Source organism: Doryrhamphus excisus, chromosome 21, assembly GCF_030265055.1.
Source record: "Doryrhamphus excisus isolate RoL2022-K1 chromosome 21, RoL_Dexc_1.0, whole genome shotgun sequence".
In the NCBI taxonomy this organism is placed as follows: domain Eukaryota; kingdom Metazoa; phylum Chordata; class Actinopteri; order Syngnathiformes; family Syngnathidae; genus Doryrhamphus; species Doryrhamphus excisus.
The window spans coordinates 9,605,600-9,624,020 of record NC_080486.1 but is presented as its reverse complement, the minus strand read 5'-3'; the positions used below and the strand labels follow the sequence as shown (position 1 = coordinate 9,624,020).

The 18,421-nt window shown below is 49.9% G+C and overlaps 2 protein-coding genes across 13 annotated transcripts in view; both read left to right on the top strand.

Annotated features, from left to right (window-relative positions):
• LOC131108570 (histone-lysine N-methyltransferase 2C-like) overlaps nt 1–14,814 on the top strand; it is a 35,035-nt gene extending 20,221 nt beyond the window's left edge. For 6 of the 12 annotated variants that reach the window (XM_058059609.1, XM_058059615.1, XM_058059613.1 and 3 more), the window contains 39 exons: nt 245–758; nt 838–1,607; nt 1,692–1,946; nt 2,025–2,407; nt 2,467–2,624; nt 2,705–3,118; nt 3,193–3,596; nt 3,676–3,760; nt 3,832–4,173; nt 4,244–4,358; nt 4,433–4,499; nt 5,578–5,665; nt 5,749–5,981; nt 6,053–6,451; nt 6,546–6,653; nt 6,732–7,457; nt 7,534–7,950; nt 8,043–8,204; nt 8,276–8,408; nt 8,491–8,605; nt 8,675–8,850; nt 8,925–9,037; nt 9,111–9,239; nt 9,382–9,424; nt 10,890–11,008; nt 11,079–11,165; nt 11,235–11,432; nt 11,494–11,621; nt 11,698–11,890; nt 11,979–12,188; nt 12,303–12,679; nt 12,752–12,864; nt 12,931–13,067; nt 13,141–13,268; nt 13,336–13,537; nt 13,609–13,725; nt 13,799–13,872; nt 13,943–14,051; nt 14,127–14,814. In XM_058059609.1, coding sequence (XP_057915592.1) covers nt 245–758; nt 838–1,607; nt 1,692–1,946; nt 2,025–2,407; nt 2,467–2,624; nt 2,705–3,118; nt 3,193–3,596; nt 3,676–3,760; nt 3,832–4,173; nt 4,244–4,358; nt 4,433–4,499; nt 5,578–5,665; nt 5,749–5,981; nt 6,053–6,451; nt 6,546–6,653; nt 6,732–7,457; nt 7,534–7,950; nt 8,043–8,204; nt 8,276–8,408; nt 8,491–8,605; nt 8,675–8,850; nt 8,925–9,037; nt 9,111–9,239; nt 9,382–9,424; nt 10,890–11,008; nt 11,079–11,165; nt 11,235–11,432; nt 11,494–11,621; nt 11,698–11,890; nt 11,979–12,188; nt 12,303–12,679; nt 12,752–12,864; nt 12,931–13,067; nt 13,141–13,268; nt 13,336–13,537; nt 13,609–13,725; nt 13,799–13,872; nt 13,943–14,051; nt 14,127–14,219 — 8,634 coding nt within the window. In that variant the 3' untranslated portion in view covers nt 14,220–14,814. The remainder of the gene's footprint in view (nt 1–244; nt 759–837; nt 1,608–1,691; nt 1,947–2,024; nt 2,408–2,466; nt 2,625–2,704; nt 3,119–3,192; nt 3,597–3,675; nt 3,761–3,831; nt 4,174–4,243; nt 4,359–4,432; nt 4,500–5,577; nt 5,666–5,748; nt 5,982–6,052; nt 6,452–6,545; nt 6,654–6,731; nt 7,458–7,533; nt 7,951–8,042; nt 8,205–8,275; nt 8,409–8,490; nt 8,606–8,674; nt 8,851–8,924; nt 9,038–9,110; nt 9,240–9,381; nt 9,425–10,889; nt 11,009–11,078; nt 11,166–11,234; nt 11,433–11,493; nt 11,622–11,697; nt 11,891–11,978; nt 12,189–12,302; nt 12,680–12,751; nt 12,865–12,930; nt 13,068–13,140; nt 13,269–13,335; nt 13,538–13,608; nt 13,726–13,798; nt 13,873–13,942; nt 14,052–14,126) is intronic. The other 6 variants (XM_058059618.1, XM_058059619.1, XM_058059611.1 and 3 more) reach the window with 4 other exon arrangements.
• Nucleotides 14,815–14,911: 97 nt separating this feature from the next.
• Nucleotides 14,912–18,400, top strand: galnt11 (UDP-N-acetyl-alpha-D-galactosamine:polypeptide N-acetylgalactosaminyltransferase 11 (GalNAc-T11)). Its single transcript, XM_058059692.1, has 12 exons — nt 14,912–15,027; nt 15,734–15,978; nt 16,033–16,156; nt 16,224–16,390; nt 16,456–16,581; nt 16,653–16,902; nt 16,967–17,084; nt 17,152–17,304; nt 17,373–17,576; nt 17,654–17,758; nt 17,826–17,963; nt 18,044–18,400. Exons 2-12 carry the CDS (start codon nt 15,768–15,770, stop codon nt 18,179–18,181), a joined length of 1,734 nt encoding a protein of 577 aa, XP_057915675.1. The 5' UTR covers nt 14,912–15,027; nt 15,734–15,767; the 3' UTR covers nt 18,182–18,400.
• The last annotated feature ends 21 nt before the right edge of the window (nt 18,401–18,421 follow it).

Genomic DNA, 18,421 nt, shown 5'->3' with positions numbered 1-18,421 from the left:
AAGCGAGGTGGGGGGGGAAGCTGAGACCCTTTGGTCACTGGCCCGATTCTTAACCATTGGGTCACGGCTGCTCCCCCAACACTGGAGCCCAATACCTGGTGTCCTCCTAGTGTATGCTCTGACCTCACTCTGAGAGCGAGCAAGACTAGCTGTCATGTTCTTCTACTCTCTACGACCATCCAGCACTCTGACTTGTCCCCCCCCTGCCCCCCCCCGTCTGCAACACTGTCCTTTTTGTCCTCAGCAATTACGCCAGAAGAGCAAACAACTGGCCAAGATAGAAGCCACTCAGAAGCTGGAGCAGGTGAAGAACGAGCAACTGCTTCAGCAGCGACAGCATCACCTCTTAGCCAATCAGCAGCCTGTCACCGGGAGCGACGGCATGCCTCTTCAGCTTCCTACATCCACCGACGTTCAGGCCAGACAGAACCTCCTGCAGGGCTCCGGAATGGCCGACAATGTTTTCCTCAGGCCACAAGTCCCACCCCCTTCTGGGTACTCGTCACTGCCTCACTCCCCTCACTCCTCATCTCCACTCCACCAGCCGCCATCATCTCCTCAGATGTTCTCTCCGCCTTCATCTCGCCCCACATCCCCCTGGGATCCCTACAGTAAACCAGCAGGGACTCCTCGGCCCACCTCTCTTCAGCACTGCACCGCACTCAGCATCTCCCCTGCACATGACTCGTTGGGTTCCCCCGCACCCTCGCCTGACTCGAAAGCCTCTGACGCCTCCCGGACCCTCGGACTCCAACCAGGTAACTCGTGTCCTTCCTCTTTTGTCGCCTCCTCCCGACGATCTCCTTACACTGACATTCATCTCCTTACTCCATTCAGGCCTTCAGCACAGCAGACCAGCAATGAAGAGCCCCCCTTCTGGCTCTCAAGTGTACCAGAGGTCTCAGGTCCAAGGTGGTGTGTTTAAAGCCCCCATGCCACCCCAAAACCAGCTGCAACAGGAGTTGTTCGGTGGTGCACCAGCTGTAGCGAGGAGAGACCTGTCCAGACCCACGGACCTTGGCCTCACCCCTCCTCATAATCAGGACCCTGCTTTCAGTTCCAGCCAGCTCTCCGGGTTAGGCTCCCCTCATCGCAGCCCTTACGCCCACACACCGGGGACCCCCAGAGTTGACTACAGCCAACAGATGGCTGACCCCTTTGTCAAGCAACCGGCTTTGACACCCCGTCCTTCGCCAGACTCGTACAGTAACCCTCAAACCCCTGGAACTCCCCGGCCCCATTCAGACAGCACGTACCTCAACACGCCACCCGGTCTTCGACTGGATCAGTTTAACCAGTTAGCAACCAGCCGTCGGCCCTCCCCTTCCCACCCGACATTGGATCCATACTCCTCAAACCCTGGTACACCCCATCCTTTTGTACCCGAGCGTTTCCCTCGATCACCAGGTGGCACGCTAACCTCCGACCCTTATGCTAAACTACCTGGTACTTCACGTCCATCACCGGACCCTTATGCGCAACAGCCCTCCACGCCTCGCCCTCAGAAGACCCCCGAAACATTCAGCCAAGTGGAGAGCTTTACTCCTCAGCTTGTGAGATCTCCTCTGGGTCCAGGACTTGGTGGCGAGGCAGTGACCCTAAAGCAGGTAAACACAACGTCATCAAACATGTCAATCATTATGTCAGCTCTCCATTGCTTGAAGTCATCTTCTTCGTGTTATTCCGCTTAGTCCCCAGGGAGACAACCACAGCAGGACACATTTTCCAGGACATCTGCTAGTAGCCAGACTCCAAAGCACCCTGGAATGTCAGAAGATAGCAACTTCCCAGGCCCGGTCACTCAAACTCTGGGGAGACCCACCACTGGACCCTCACAGATGGACAAGACAGCAGCCAATGACATGGCGACAGTAGGCGTGGCTTCTTTAGAGGGACCAATGGGCTTGCTTCCACAGATGGGGGACTCTGAGGAGAAACTAAGACAGGTAAGAAAAACCGTTGTGTGCTCAATTCGTCATATTTGTGTGTTTTTGGTGCTGTAACAGATTTATTTCGTTCTCTAGCGTCAGAGACTCCGCCAGCTCATTTTGAGGCAGCAGCAACAGAAGAGTGCATTGCGGCAAGAAAAAGGTCTCCAGGAGTCACTACCTGGAGCCCCTTCAGGTACTGCCGCTCCACCTGGTGCGGCTCCTGGCTCAGCGACACCCCGTCACTGGTCCCAGGAAGAATCCACCACCGCTACGCCTCCAACTGATGTTTTTGGACGTCCCCCACCTCCGTATCCGGGTATAGTGAGGCCTGTCGGGCCAAGTGGAGCTTTCGCTGGACCGCCACGGTTGCCTGGAGCTTCGCCAGTGGAACAGCTCAGAGGGTTAACCCCAAATGAGTCTCTGTTTCCCAGGCAGAACCTCCCCAGGGAGATAGGACCCAGAGGAACGGCCTTGAGGTGAGCTGAGCACACTTGTGGATTTGAGCACTTTGCTTAAAGCTTATTCTGCTTTTCAGGTTTGGTCTTCAGGAGTCCTTCCTGCGACCTCCCTTAGGGTTAGTGCCCGGTTCTGGGCTTGGAACCCCCAATGTAGCCCCTGTCCAGATAAGAAAACCAGTACCTGGTGACTTCACTGGCATCCGCCCGATGACTGCCCCCACACATGTGATGTCGGGTGAGAATGAGCTCATTTTTTCTGTGCTACTTGCGGAAGATTCTTCTAATCTTTTGTGTTCTCATTGGCTCTCAAACCAGCTGCCCCCCAGCCCTTCGTACCCGGCTCTCTCCCCATCCAGCAACACAGCATCATGGGGCAGCCCTACATCGAGCTCCGACACCGTGCTCCAGAGAACCGTCTGAGGCTGCCTTTCTCCCTTGCCGCCCCACCCATGCAGACCCTGGAACCTCAGCCATCAGCTGCCAGACCCAATCCAGGGGTCCCGATGGGAGAGCCACCAGTGGGTCATCAGTCAATGCTAACAATGGAGCAACTCAACCAACAGAATCTCATCCATGTCGCGGCATTGAGTCACGGAACCGAACCGCCGCTCCAAGGCCCCGATGGGATTGAGGAGCACCTGGAAGGGGAAGACTCAGCTGTAAAAGATTTGGAGGATGTGGAGGTGAAAGATCTAGTTGACCTCAACCTGAACTTGGATCCTGAAGATGGTATGAATTTCATAATTTGGTGTCCATAGCAACAAAAATCAAATTAACTCCAATTTTGTCTCCTCCTAATTCAGGTAAAGAAGACTTAGATCTAGGTGCTAACGACCTCCACCTTGACGACTTCTTGCTGTCAGGAAAGTTTGACCTCATTGCTTACGCTGACCCCGAGCTCAACCTAGAAGACAAGAAGGACATGTTCAATGAAGAGCTTGACCTGGGCGAGCCCGTGGGAGACAAGAAGGGAGGAGAAAAGCGAGACATCGTTGGTGTTTCCAGAAAATCGAACAACGACGCCAACTTGTTAGGTCAGGTCAAAGAAGAAGTGGAAGACGGCATCAAGGGAAATACTAAAGACGATTCAATACCCAGTCACCCCCCACCACAACCTGGGGGTGTCATAAGCACACAGCACCCTGGAGCTTCTGGTACTGATACAGTAGGATCCAACCAGCCTGGTGCTTCTTTGCACCTTGCCAGGGTAACGTTATTTAAAAACTGATACCATGTTCTAAAATTCTGTTATAATTAATACTTTAACTAATTTCCTGTTGCTCCAGGCGGATATGGTGGATTCTTCTACTTCAGGAATCTTGCCAGAACTCCAAACCCAGGAAAAGGTTCTTTCATCTGGAATGACTCCAGGTGAGATGTTTCTCAAGATTTAGGTTGCCAGGATAGGTCGTTTATCAAGTTCTCTTTGTGTGTGTCATCAGGTCAGCAGTCTGGCTTCCAGCAGAGACCGCTTGGACCCTCCTCAACTTACCTCAACCCTCAACCTCAGGCTCCCCCTGCCACCCCTCACCCAGTGTCCCTTCAACTCCCTCAGCCTTGCCTACTTCTCAACCCTCAGGCTCAGCCTTCAAACCTGGATGCATCTGCTCAGTCCAAGGTCCAGGAACAGGACCAGAACAAGTCTAAACCTTTGCTCCTGGATGAACAGCCACTTTTGCTACAGGATCTTCTGGACCAGGAGCGCCAAGAGCAGCAGCAACAAAAACAGATGCAGGCACTGATCAAACAGAAATCCACCTCTGACCCCGCCTTCCCTGAAATAAGTAAGATTCCGGTTTCCAGCATTGTGATTGACCTCTTCGGTACAACAAATGTTTGTTTCTGTACGTGTAGCCGACTTTGACTCCATCTCGGACCCCATAATGAAGGCCAAAATGGTGGCTCTGAAAGGCATCAACAAGGTGATGACGCAAGGGAACCTTGGCCTCAACAACATGGTCATCAATAGGTATGTTATGATGTCACATAAGTATGAATGCTTTTGGATTACATTGACAAATCTACGTTGTATATTTTTTGTAGGTTTCACGAGGCCCCTGGCGCCTCGATTCCTGAGGGCACCCCTCAACCTCCAGTCCAGGTGGGACAGGTGGGACTTAACACAAGCACCACTGTGACCTAGAACATACACAATTCTTAAATGTGCACACTCTTGAAGGTCTTCACGCATCTAGGATATATTATGATCTTTCATTACATGATGTCTTTATTGTTTTGTGGTCCTCATGCAACACCTTCAGGGGTCTCAAACTCAATTTACCTGGGGGCCACCAGAGCTAGGTTCTGGGTGAAGCCGGGTCGCATCAGGTTTTTAAAAAAAAAAACCCAAAACGCATTTGTTAAAACTGGAAAAAAAAAATCAATCAATCAAAATCAATCAATCAAAATCAAATCTTTTGCTTCTGCTATACCCTACACTTTTTCAGTACTTTGGTTCCGGTTTTCCACACCACAATATCTGATAAAACATTCCACTGTTCTCAAATATCTTAATTTTTATTTTTCTATACACAAAATAAGATTAAAAAAAATAAATACACAAATTAAAAATAAAGACAATAAATCAATCAATCAGTAATAAGTAAAATAATAATAAAACAGCAAATAAGAAAAACGTAAGAAACCACATCCATTATTTTTTTCAGATTCAAATGTACAGTATTAACAGTTATTTAACCTTTAACATGAACATTAATGAAACTTAATAATTTTACCCAATTAGCAAGTTAGCATCGTACTCAGTTCCATCTGGTAGCAGCATCATAACTTTAACATGTTTGATGAGATGCTTTATCTTGACATGTATTTTCCGTTTTATTCCAAATAATTTCCTGCATTTATTTGTACCCTAGCATCATAAGCCTTTAGCTTCATTGCTAATCCAAAGCAAAACAGGGCGGGGTAAGTAACAGTATGGGCGGGGCAAAATCATGTTAATTGTGTCCGGTGTGCACACAGCTTTAAGCTGTCATTTCAACATTAAACTTTAGTATCAAGGTGGGGGCCTCAAAGTAGCGTCTCGCGGTCTGCATTTGGCCCGCGGGCAGCGAGTTTGAGACCCCTGCTATACACCATTGGATAAGTCCATTACATATACATAAAACCCTGTTGTGTGAAGACCTGATGGAGAATTGACAGGAATCACAAGCATCTCTTTGGTGAAACAGGAAGTGTCATTTCCTCCTCGTCAGGAAGGAGAGGTGAACCCTCTGCTGGTGCGGCCGAACCCACCCAGCTTTGGACCTGGATTTGTCAGTGAGTTTCACCACACAACTTAAAGGGTCTAAGTTCTTAAAATGTTGGAACAGTTTGTGACGGGACTTTAACTGTAACTGCAGACGACTCTCAGAAGCGTCAATATGAGGAGTGGTTGGGGGAGACGCAGCAACTCCTACAGATGCAGCAGCGCCTCCTGGAGGACCAGATTGCAGCTCACCGCAAAACCAAGAAGGCTCTATCCGCTAAGCAGAGGACGGCCAAAAAGGCGGGTCGTGCACTCGCAGAAGAAGACGCTGCTCAGCTTCGCTACATCATGGAGCAACAGGGGAATGTCCAGAAGCAACTGGAGCAGGTCAGTACCTACATGTCACCTGTCCCTATAGGGACTGCTTGTTGTTGACTTATGTATATTCTCTTTTTTAGATCCGTAAGCAGCAAAAAGATCACACGGTCCTCATCGAGGACTACAGAACCAAACAACAGCAGCAACAACAACAGAGAGCCCTCTCCATGGTGCCTTCTGGAGTTGTACCTCTGCAGAGTAGACCCAGTGGCTCAGCTCTCCCCTGCGTCCAGAACGTCCCACCTGGTTGGTCGCCAGCAGTCGGAGTTGCACCAGGGATGATGGGGCAGAACATGGCACCTCATCTGCCACAGCAGATGCCCCCTACTCTTTCCACTCCCGCTCAGGTTTCACAGCCATCGCCGGCCATTGTGCCTAGACATTCAGCTCCAGCGGCAGGCTTTGCCCCAGGCCTACGTACACCCACTGGGGGTGCCAGTGTAGCTTCAGGGGGTGACATATCAGCACCATCACCTCAGGTACTAATATCATCTCAAATAGACAGAGAAATATAAAGATCCTTCCTACTTGACATGTGAGGTAATATTTGGAAGATACCATGTTCACTTGCAGGTCAAATTTGACGACAACAACCCCTTCAGTGAAGGTTTTCAGGAGAGGGAAAGGAGGGAAAGACTTCGGGAGCAGGCAGAGCGGCAAAGGGTGCATCTGATGCAGGGGGTGAGACATTGCATGAGCATACACAAACAAACATGGAGTATGTATTATATTTACATATTTATGCTTCTCTGCCCTCAGGTGGAGCACCATAGGGTCCAACAGCAAGGCTCTCAAGGTGCCCCTGTGGGACCTGGTGGGGCCCGGCTGTGTCCCACAGGCACTCCTGGCTCCACCCCCAGTGGGGACAGTCTCTCACAGATGCCCTTCTTCAGTTCTGAGCTGCCCCAGGACTTCCTCCAGTCTCCCCCTGCCTCCAGACCACCTCAACCCCTTGTGGTGTCGCCGAACCTACAGCCAAAACCGAGACTCCCAGGCCCTTTGGGGCCCAGTCTCGGTCAGGTCCGTCCACCTGGCCTCGGAGGGGTCATTATTACTCCTTCCAATCAAGGGAGTCAAGGTCATCAATTTGGACACGACTCATCATCTTCATCACCATCGGCCCCCCTCCACGCCACCTTCACCCCGTCCTCATCGGGAGGCTCCGCCTCCCTCATTCAGCTGTACTCTGACATCATGACGGACGACAGCCTTAAGAAGAAAAGGAGCGGAAACAAACAAGACAATTCTGCTGGAGGAGCCAGAACGCCGCTGTCCTCGCACTCTGATGACATCACAGCCCCGCCCACTCCAGCATTTTCAGACGCTTCTTGCTCTACGCCCACACGGTGCAGCACGGACCTGGCTGACTTGAACATCCCTCCCCTGTCAGGTCTAGCTCCATCCTCAGAACTGGAGAAGCAGCTTTGCCCTGCAATGGGCGTGGAGGCTCAAAGAGGCCTCCTGTGCGGCCGCATGGGGGTCAAGGTTGGTTATTAGTACTGCAGACATTGTTGTTCTCATGTACAAATCATTTATTTTGGTTTCATTGGTTTTCCTGCAGGAGGAGCGAGAGGAGCGAGGACCCTGTGGAGGAGACCCAGTAAAGTTGGAGTGTGCCTCTCCTCTTCATGTCGGGGGAGGAGATGCAGGGAAGGAACTGCTCAGGCACCTATTGAAGGAAAAGGCCTCCCCGGCCAAGACGCCATCACCTACCACCCAAGTACACCACCAACTTTCCACTGAAAGTGTGCTCTCTGAGGAGGCGGACACTGCTGGTTTCCTAGGCAACATCATGGTGGACAGTCCTGATCTTCTGGACTTATTGGGAAAGAAGAAGGCTCAGAGATGTAAGAGAAGTGCTCGGCCTGATAAAGACAAAGCTCTAGCTAAGTACAAGAGGAGGAAACGAGAAGACGAGGACGAGATGCTTCATTCTTCTGCCACCCCTTCTGAACAGATCATGACGCACCTCAGACAGGTGAGCTGCCTCCAGCCTTACTTCCTGTTTCCTTGCATATGTTGCTGTTGTGGTTGCGTATTATTATTATTATGTTTCTGCTTTTCTCTTAGCTTTCTGTGCTGCCTTTGATGGAGCCCGTTCTGGGGCTGGACCTGAGTCTGTTCCCCCCTTATGGCAGCTCCACTCTAGGAAGGGACTCCAGGCTTACGGGTTCCTTTGGCAACGCCTGCCTAGATGGAGTCACTGACTACTACTCACAGCTCACGTGCAAGGTACAGTTCCTGAATAGTACATCATTGTTTTCCTGACGCTTACTTTTCTTTCTTACCTTCCCATCCCGCAGAACAACCTCGGTAACCCACCCACACCTCCTGCCTCGCTACCACCCACCCCACCACCAGTGGCCAGGCAGAAGCTAGTGAACGGCTTTGCTACAGCAGAGGAACTAAACAGGAAGGAGCTTAGCGAGCAGAATGGTGAATGCATTGTGATGGTCAAAAGGTCAAAAGTTAATCTCCAAGGGCTTCAACTCAAGTTGTTTGTTGTCATGTCTTCCAGGGAAAGGTGTCAAGTCCACGGGTCAAGAGCGAATGGCGGAAAATCACACCTCCAAGACGGTGGACGTCCCTGCCTCCCTGCCGACTCCACCCCACAACAACCAGGAAGAACTCCGGTGAGGTTACCGTCGAATCGCCAGAAGGGAGTGTTGGACCTTCTGCTTGCTAACTTGTCTTCTCTACAGCGTCCAAGAATCATCACTACGCAGCACCCCGGACGACTTCATCCCATCTTCATCTCCGGACAGTGTAGCAGACATGGAGATTAGCCGATACCCTGATCTGTCCTTCATTAAAATGGAGCCGCCATCACCGTGCCCGTCGCCTCCAATACCCATCATGCCGTGCTCCTGGGGCAAAGGTGAGTCAGCTGGACTCACACACTACTAACCCATAACCGACCTTCAAGCCAACATCACCGTTATCTGTGTCCAGGCTCTGCGGTGAAGCAAGAAGTGAAGGTGGAGCCAAACCATCAGGCTCCTCCCTCCTGTTCTAACACAGATCTGGTTACCATAGCAATTACCTTGAACCCATCCGCCGCTCAGGTAGGAATTTCTTCCATAGCTGAGTCGACTCATTCTTGGTAGCTTGCTTCTCACAACATTGTTGGCTTTCCAGAATGTTTCTGGTGTCATGGCGACGGTAGCGAAACTGCTTCGTGTCCCCACTACCATCAACTACCAGCTGAGCCGCGCTGAGTGCAACCCACTGGCGCTCCTGGCGGGAGTTAGAGTGCCACTTCCTCAGGTACCTTTTCAGATCGGAATTTTTACTTGTACATAATAATAATAATTTACACCTTACTTATCATACATATAAGTATATGATTCTAGCAACATCTTAACATGTCAATGTGTGTTTGTGTGTGTGTGTGTGTGTGTGTGTGTAGGCTTCAGCAAGCAGCAGGCAGCAGAGACCTGCACCCCCAGCTGGTATGTTAACATACTTTTCACCTCCATTTTGTTCACCTCCTTGCTGATCACTGTTAAAAATGTCTCCCTGTTATGGGAATTGTTGTTCACTCAGCACGTGTCAGGAGTAACAGGGTTAAAAAGTGGAACCTTGATTAGCAGGCATTTATTCATCATAAAGGTCAAACTCAAACCAAAAAGTACTCTAACCAAATCAATTTGTCTCATCCAAAGTAATATAAATCCAGTTCTAAAAAGATAAAAATATGAACACAAAACACGTTTTATAGTTTTTCTGCAAAGATAAGTACGCCCAAATTCCTCCACAGCACTGTAATAGACTCATTGCAAGTTATCGCAAATGCTTGATTGCTTTTCTATGCCGCTTATTCTCACTCGGGTTGGCGGATATGCTGGAGCCTATCCCAGCTGTCTTCGCTCGAGAGGTGGGGTACACCCTGGACTGGTCGCCAGCCAATAGCAGGGCACATAGAGACAAACAAGCATTCTTACTCATTGCGAGTAATGCAAATGCTTGATTGCAGTTGTTACTGCCAAGGGTGGCCAATTAATTATTAGTTTAGGGCAGGGGTCTCAAACTCAATTTACTTGGGGGCCACTGGAGCTAGGGTCTGGGTGAGACTGGGCCACATCAGCTTTAAAAAAAAAAAAAAAAAAAACGAAAAAAAACGCATTTATTAAAAACAAAAATTTACAAACTTTTTCAATGCTTTGGTTCTGATTTTCTACAATAAAAGCGCTGATAAAACATTCCACTGTTCTCAAATATCTTATTTTCTATTTTTCTGCACAAAATAAGATGAAAAACAAACAAATCAAGAATAAAGAAAATCGAGTAATAAATAAATATAATAATAATAATAATAAAACTGAAAATAATAAAAACTTAGAAACCACATATAGTTGGTGGGTAGACACATTATTTTTTTCAGATTAAAATGAACAAAGCATTATTAGAGCCCTGTAGACATGACAAAACACGACTATAGTCACATTTATACTTTTTATTTACAACATATTGCGCAACTGCAGGGTCTTGAGACACATGCTAACTCACAAACTAGAGAGCTAGCGACCTAAACGGTAGCCTTCAAGTTATTTCCTTTAAACTTAAAAAAAAGCCAAAAACTTACCACTTCCACACGGATAGGGAGGATAACTATTTACTGTTATTTAACCTTTAACATGAACATTAATCAAACGTAATTTTTTCTGGGTACATGATACCATACAGCATCCATATCAAACTTGCGCGGGCCGCACTAACATTAAACTTTCATATCAAGGCGGGGGCCTCAAACTAGTGTCCTGCGGGCCACATTTGGCCCGCGGGCCGTGTGTTTGAGACCCCTGGTTTAGGGGGTTGGGGGGTTTAACAAAAGGCCATGTAAGTTTGAAATTTTTCCCACCCTTAATAAAAACTTCCATTAAAAAAAAATGTCTCCCTTTTTGTGTTTGTCAACAGGAGCGAGGATGGACTTTGTCCAACAGGGCACTGGTCCTGTCGTTTCCAGACCGCAGTCCTGCAGCCACTGCAAAGTGCTGCTGGGAAGCGGAGTGAGCAAATTCAAAGACGTCAAACAGGTAAGACGCGATAGGTAAATCATGTTCTCGATGTTAAGGCATAGACTGAGTGTGTGATTGTGTGTTACAGGAGGGTCCATCCAACCTGGTCTTCTGTAGTCCAAACTGCTCCACTCTGTACGCTTCTGGACTGAAAACCGCAAACCCTGCAGACAAGGTGTGACATCACATCAGAAAGCATGCATGTGATTGGGCGATGACATCATATTTTCTCTTTTGTCTTCAGCCTGCGGACAAGCCGCCTCCTCCTCCCCTCAGCAAACTGCAGCACCACTACACCAACAACATGTCATCCATCGCTGTCCACTCCCTCCCTCGCACTCCCATCGCTCCTCCCCAGACCGCCACCTTGTCCCCACCCCTCCACTTCCCTTCTGCCTCCACCGTCACCATGGAGATCAAACCCCGTGTGGACAGCCTTAAAGTGAGTGATGTGTTTTGAGTTGTTGTCAACAGGGCAGTTGACTGATGGATGAATTGTCTAGGTCAAAGTGAAGCTGAAGCCCCACCCCCATGCTTTCTCCGAGGGAGACGACCTGCTGCTAAGTCACCACGGGAAGCGGATGAAGAATTCCCGCTGGCGACGCTGGAACATCAATATCACTCTGACCAGGTGAGGGCCTCGTTGCGTCGCATGACATATTAGCATGTTTAGCTTTAGCAGTCTAAAATCCTCACCTCTCAACCAGGGGTCCCATTTCGGACGAGGCGGTCGCCATGCCAACTGAAGAGGAAGTCGATGTGCTTTTAAAGAAACTGGGGGTGTGTCTGCGACCTGACCCGCTACCTGTAGACCAGCGAAGGTGTTGCTTTTGTCACCAGGTGGGCGATGGAGAAACAGACGGACCAGCCAGACTGCTAAATCTGGACTTGGATCTGTGGGTGAGTCCCCTCACGCCCCCCTTATCGAGTTATGTGGTGCTTCCCTTGCAGTCAGTCTCCTCTGATGGCTTACGGTTCTGTCCCTCAGGTCCATCTGAACTGTGCGCTGTGGTCCAGTGAGGTGTACGAGACTCAGGCCGGCGCTCTCATCAATGTGGAGCTGGCACTGAGGCGCAGCCTGACCCTGCGCTGCGCTTACTGCCAGCAGACGGGCGCCACCAGCGGTTGCAACCGCCTCCGCTGCACCAACACGTATCACTTCACGTGTGCGCTACGCGCCCATTGCACCTTCTTTAAGGTAAGAGTCTCACATAGTAGCTTCTGGTTGCCGTGGTAACCTCAAATTGTTGATTTGTATTAGTTAATCACCAAAACGTGGAACTTTGAAACATTCTTCCGTCCCTTTCTCTAGGACAAGACCATGCTTTGTCACCTCCACAAGCCCAGAATGGCTCCTCTCAGCGGGGACAGATCCTCCAGCAGCTCCCCGTCCTCCACCCCGGGCCTGGCCCCCGACTTTGTGTCATCCATGTGCGACCCGTACAACTCCGAGCTGCGGTGTTTCGCCGTGTTCCGTCGCGTGTACGTGCAAAGGGATGAGGCGAGGCAGATAGCGGCGATGGTGCAGCGTGGCGAGCAGCGGCACACGTTTCGCGTGGGCAGCCTGCTCTTCTGCGCCGTCGGGAGGCTCCTCCCACAGCAGATGAGCGTCTTCCACAGCCCGGCTGCCATCTTCCCCGTCGGCTACCACACCAACCGCATCTACTGGAGCATGCGCAACAGCAACCGGTAAATTTGTCGGTTTACAGTATGCATCAAATGACGCCTTAAATGCTTAAATGAGGTGTTTGACTTATGCAGACGCTGCAAGTACATGTGCTTCATCGAGGACCATGATGGACGACCGGTTTTCAAGGTTAAGGTGGTGGAGAAAGGCTACGAAGACGTCGTCCTGACTGCGACAACTCCTAAAGGTAAGATTAGCCGTTTTGTGCATTTTTTTCAAACCGCTAACTCGCTAACTTCTGTACTCCCTGCAGGTGTTTGGGACCAGATCCTGGAGCCAGTGTCTCAGCTCAGATCCTCCAGCGGCACTCTGAAGCTCTTCCCATCCTACCTGAAAGGAGAAGACCTTTTTGGTTTGACCACGTCTGCCATCACCAGGATTGTTGAGTCTGTATGTATTGCGACACGTTCTCATGTGTTCTTCTCCTGACTATGGGACTCACATGGTGGTGGGTGTGTTTTAGTTACCAGGTGTGGAGGCGTGTGAGAGGTACACATTCCGTTACGGGCGGAACCCGCTCATGGAGTGGCCTCTTGCTTTCAATCCTTCCGGTTCGGCTCGGTCCGAGCCCAAAGCCTGCCAAGTAAAAAGGTAGTGACTTTGTGGAACACATCTCCATAATTTGTTATATTTGACCTTTAACGTACTCTTCTTCTAGGCCCTATCTGTTGACAAGCATGGCTCCGAGGTGTCAGGGCTCAGTGGGCTCCATCGTGGGTATGGTGCCCGGTGTCATTTCACTGTCGCCGGGTGAATCTGTGGCAGGAGCTCATCAGGGTCGCCACTCCAAGTTGTCGCAGTACCGACGCATGAAAGCCGAGTGGAAGACCAACGTCTACCTGGCGCGCTCTCGCATCCAGGTTATACTCGCTTTGCCTCGTGCGGGTTATTCTCCGAGCAGGAAGTCAACTCTTTGTGGATCTGTGTCCAGGGTCTCGGGCTGTACGCCGCCAGAGATATCGAAAAATGCACCATGGTCATCGAGTACATCGGCGCCATCATCAGGAGTGAAGTGGCTAACCGCAAGGAGAGGCTCTATGAGAGTCAGGTACCACAACATCATCCTCACATCACCTACCTTAGCTTGCAAGCTAATCAAATCATGTGACGCGTTTGCATAGAACCGAGGAGTTTACATGTTCCGCATCGACAACGACTACGTGATCGATGCCACCATCACTGGAGGACCCGCCAGGTGTCACAATGAAAGCTATCATAAATCTCTGGAGCGTCTTACTAATCCCGCCTCTGTGTGTAATTGACAGATACATCAACCACTCGTGTGCTCCCAACTGCATCACAGAGGTGGTGAGTGTGGAGAAGGAGAACAAGATCATCATCAGCTCGTGCCGACGCATCCAGAGAGGAGAGGAGGTATTTCCTATCATGCGTGGCTGCCGTTGGTTTCCATGGTTACCAATTTCAGCATCCGCTCACTCTCTTTTTCAGCTGTCCTACGACTACAAGTTTGACCTGGAGGACGACCAACACAAGATTCCATGTCACTGCGGAGCCTTCAACTGCCGCAAGTGGATGAACTGAGCGCGTGCGCATGCGCTCGTTTAACGCATTAACCTCATATCAAAGATGCTCATCAAGTGGGAGGAGGCAAGAGTGTGATTGACAGGGCAATGGGGTTACAAAAAGAGGCTGGTCCTCTGTGTGTAGTGTGTGTATATTTGTACAAAGACGCCCCCATGTGGTCATGACTTGCACTAAATGAAACATCCAATCCGAGCAGATCATTTCCCCCCCCTCACCATCTGTAAAATAAAATGTTTGTTTTTTTTGTATTTATTACAAAATGAAGTTATTTTCTAATCACAGCCAGTCAGGGAGGAGAGTCGCGGCATGTAAATAACTAAAAGAAAAATGAGGAATCTTCACAGTATGGACCGTGACTCCTTTTTGTTTGCCGCCCCTCCCCTTCCACACGTGTGTCTTTTTATTTTGTGTACATTCAAATTGTATCAGAACTCTGCTGATGTACAGTCTGTTGCCACGCCCCCCTCTTTTGTTTTTTGTTTTTTTTTACTCTACAGTGTGAGGATGATGCCTTTTTGTTTTGGGGGGAGGGGGGTATGTGGAGTCTGATTTAGAATCATTTACAGAAAATAAAATATTTTACATCTTGAAACGGTGTTTGAAAGTGTTTACATGACGCTGAACTTTGCTTTTGCAGACCGGAAGTTACGGCTTTATACTGTTTTAGAAGTTTCACTTTATTGTGAAAACGAGCGGAAGTTTACCTAGTTTTGACTCCGTCATTTCCGGTGCATCCGTGTGAGCTGTCCAGCTCGCTGCCGGAGTGCCGCGGAGCAGAGCGGCCGAACACAGCTGATGAACGAGCGTAAGTAACCGTCGACGTGTTAGCATGTGAAAAATAACAGCTGACATCCAAAACAAACCAACTGCAAAGATTAGCCCGTGTTAGCTCAGCTAGCTCTGTTCTATTATCGGACGAGTATATGCTAACTCCCTAGCCGGGTAAGATAACACTTTGCTGCAATTTCCGGTATTTTCAGGTTTAGAAGATACCTTCGCGCCAAAAGCATTGCTGCACGTGAGCCAGTAAAAAGCTTTTACCAAACCTGCCATTTAATAAATTTGAAATATGATGTAAAAATAAATAATTTAAGTTAAACAGCTGCAACACGACTGCATTAATGACCTTGTTCCTAGTTTGTTGATCATAATTAGCGTCTTTCAGCTACTAAATATGTACACGTTATGAAATTAAGGGCACTTTCTTATGCTAAGGTCTGTCAGAATAAGTGTGTGTGTCGTTTAATGTTTAAGTTAAATGATGTGTCAGGAGTTTCAAATGGCACATTTATGAAGGGACTTTGCTTTATGACCTTCAGGAACTTTGCTCTATAAAAGATGACTTGCTGTGTTATTTGTGCTACTTCTAAGTGAATCACCCCTTTTTTTATTTTGAAGCTCAAATATGTCAACAAGCTTGCTAGGCTCTGCCCTCCTACTTCCTGGTCACATGATTAACGAATGGCTCATAATCACTCAACAATACAATAACACATAACCTCTCTTTACAGCCATGTGATGTAAAGCGATGCTCGCTCGGCCACCATGGCCAGTGTCACGCTCAGGTACTTCTGCTACGGCTGCCTGGTCACCTCGGCCACCTGGTCTGTCATCCTTTTCCTGTACTTTACCATGGCGGCCGAGCCGGGCCAAAGCAGGACCCCAATTGGGCCGCGCCACCAGGAGCTAGTACAGCGGAAGGCGGGGCGGCGTGCTTTGCCAAACGATGCCGGGCCGGAGATATCACCAGAGATGGGTGAGTGATTGTGTTGTTGATCGCAAGACATGGACTTCATGGGCATATACGTAGGTATGATCTTCAACGAGGCCGACCAGGAAGTGAGAGACAGCGGCTACCATCAACACGCTTTTAACGTGCTCATCTCACAGCGTTTGGGTCCACACCGCCAGCTCCCTGACACCAGAGACGCACGGTAACAAGCTAAGAAGCTAACATCCTGTTGCCATTGTCGAGGGACCATGTGACATGCGTGTGTGCAGATGTCGTGATGAGGCATACACTCGCAATCTACCGTCCGCCAGCGTGGTCATCTGCTTCTTCAATGAGGCACTCTCCGCCCTCACCCGGACCATCCACAGCGTATTGGACCGCACCCCTGCTTATCTGCTGCATGAGATCATCCTTGTGGATGACCACAGCGAGCTTGGTAAGCACGCCGTAATAGTATTTCAACGCCATGTCCTCGCCGAACTCTCATTGGTGTCCATGCAGAGGAGCTGAAGGCTGAGTTGGACGGTTACATCCGAGACGAGCTGAAGGGGAACGTCAAACTGGTGAGGAACGAGAAGAGGGAAGGACTCATCCGAGGACGAATGATAGGAGCCTCACACGCCACGGGTGTGTCCTCCATCGCTACGTAGGATAGAATATTCCCTTGAATCCTACATCCTTAACAATATATGTCACAGGTGAGGTCCTGGTCTTCCTGGACAGCCACTGCGAGGTCAACCAGGCATGGCTGCAGCCCCTGTTGGCGCCAATCAGGGCGGACCGTCACACTGTGGTGTGTCCTGTCATTGACATCATCTCAGCAGACACTCTGGCGTACTCTCCCTCCCCCATCGTCAGGGGCGGCTTTAACTGGGGGCTGCACTTTAAGTGGGACCCCGTTCCCGCCACCCACTTAGCCGGGCCCCGGGGCGCCATCACCCCCGTCAGGTAAATGATCTAACTGCTTTCTGAGGGGATTGGTCAGCAACATTGCCGCCTTTTTCCCCCGTAGGTCTCCTACCATGGCGGGCGGTCTGTTTGCGATGGACAGGAAGTACTTCAATGAGCTGGGGCAGTACGACGCCGGCATGGACATCTGGGGCGGAGAGAACCTGGAGATCTCATTTCGGGTGAGTGTTGTGTTTGAGGAAGGGTCAGTGAAGGCGTCTTCATCTGACGTAACCCAACGTGTGTCAGATTTGGATGTGCGGCGGGCAGCTGCTCATCATCCCGTGCTCCAGAGTGGGTCACATCTTCAGGAAGAGGCGTCCTTACGGCTCTCCGGGGGGTCACGACACCATGGCCCATAATTCCCTGCGTCTTGCTCACGTCTGGATGGATGACTACAAGGTACACGTGCACATTCATGTATAGTTCCACGTTAGACGCATCACTTCCTGCTTTTATGAATCCTACAGGAGCAGTTCCTGTCTCTCCGTCCTGAGCTACGCCAACGCGGCTACGGTGACATCAGCGAGCGCGTGGCCTTGAGGAAGCGTCTTCAGTGCCAGTCCTTCCGCTGGTACCTGGACAACATCTACCCCGAGATCAACAACAAGCAGCCGCAGCAGCTGCTGAGCAACAAAAGCCTGCGACGCCCCCGAGTCCTGCTGCGAGGACGGGTAGCCCTTTGACCTCTGACCTGACTTAACTTCACTTCCTCTTCAAATGCAGTAAAAGATGAAACTTCCTGTTTCAGCTTCATAACCTAGCAACCGGGCGTTGCTTGGTGGCACAGGGTCGAGCCAGCCAGAAAGGCGGCGCTGTTGTGCTGAGACCATGTGACCCCAGTGACCGTGAACAGGTGAAGTTTTTGTCTTGTGATGTCACAATGATGTCATCACTGACCGTGTGTGTGTGTGTGTGTGCAGGAGTGGGCCTATGACGAGGAGGGTCAGCTGGTTTTAGCAGGGCTTCTGTGTCTGGACGTGTCGGAGGTCAGGACCTTCGAGCCCCCCAGGCTGATGAAGTGTCACGGCTCAGGAGGGTCCCAGCAGTGGAGCATGGGGGTGAGAAACTCGAACGCTCAGCAACCTTCAGTCACACGTGACAATGTATGCATATGTGTGTGTGTGTGTGTGTCCCACAGAAGTCGGAGCGAGTGTACCAAGTGTCGGTGGGTCAGTGTCTCTCTGCCGTACAGCCGCTGGGACCCAAAGGCTACGTTTCCATGGCAATATGTGACGCCTCACAGGCCCAACAGTGGGAACTGGAGGGTGGAGCTTGAAGTCACATGACTAAGAGACAATCATCTAAAAAAAAAAAATTTTAACGTGATTTTAAAATTTAAACTCACGACTTTTTTTTTTTAAGACACACCCTCTGGGAGGTTTTTACGGAGGTCAAAAGGTCACAATCAAAGAGTATCCCTTTGATCACCGCAGACTTTGTATCCTTGTTTATCGGATATTTTAAACGTGTAAATAAAGTTTCTTCTTTGAACTTGTGGTTGGCTCAGGTGAGTTGT

Excerpts from the sequence above, each read along its gene's own strand:
- galnt11 (XM_058059692.1), top strand. The coding sequence starts at position 15,768 with ATGGCCAGTGTCACGCTCAGGTACTTCTGCTACGGCTGCCTGGTCACC. Across the intron at positions 16,391-16,455 it reads GGATGACCACAGCGAGCTTG|AGGAGCTGAAGGCTGAGTTG; the intron begins GTAAGCACGCCG and ends GTGTCCATGCAG. Across the intron at positions 17,759-17,825 it reads ACCCCAGTGACCGTGAACAG|GAGTGGGCCTATGACGAGGA; the intron begins GTGAAGTTTTTG and ends GTGTGTGTGCAG.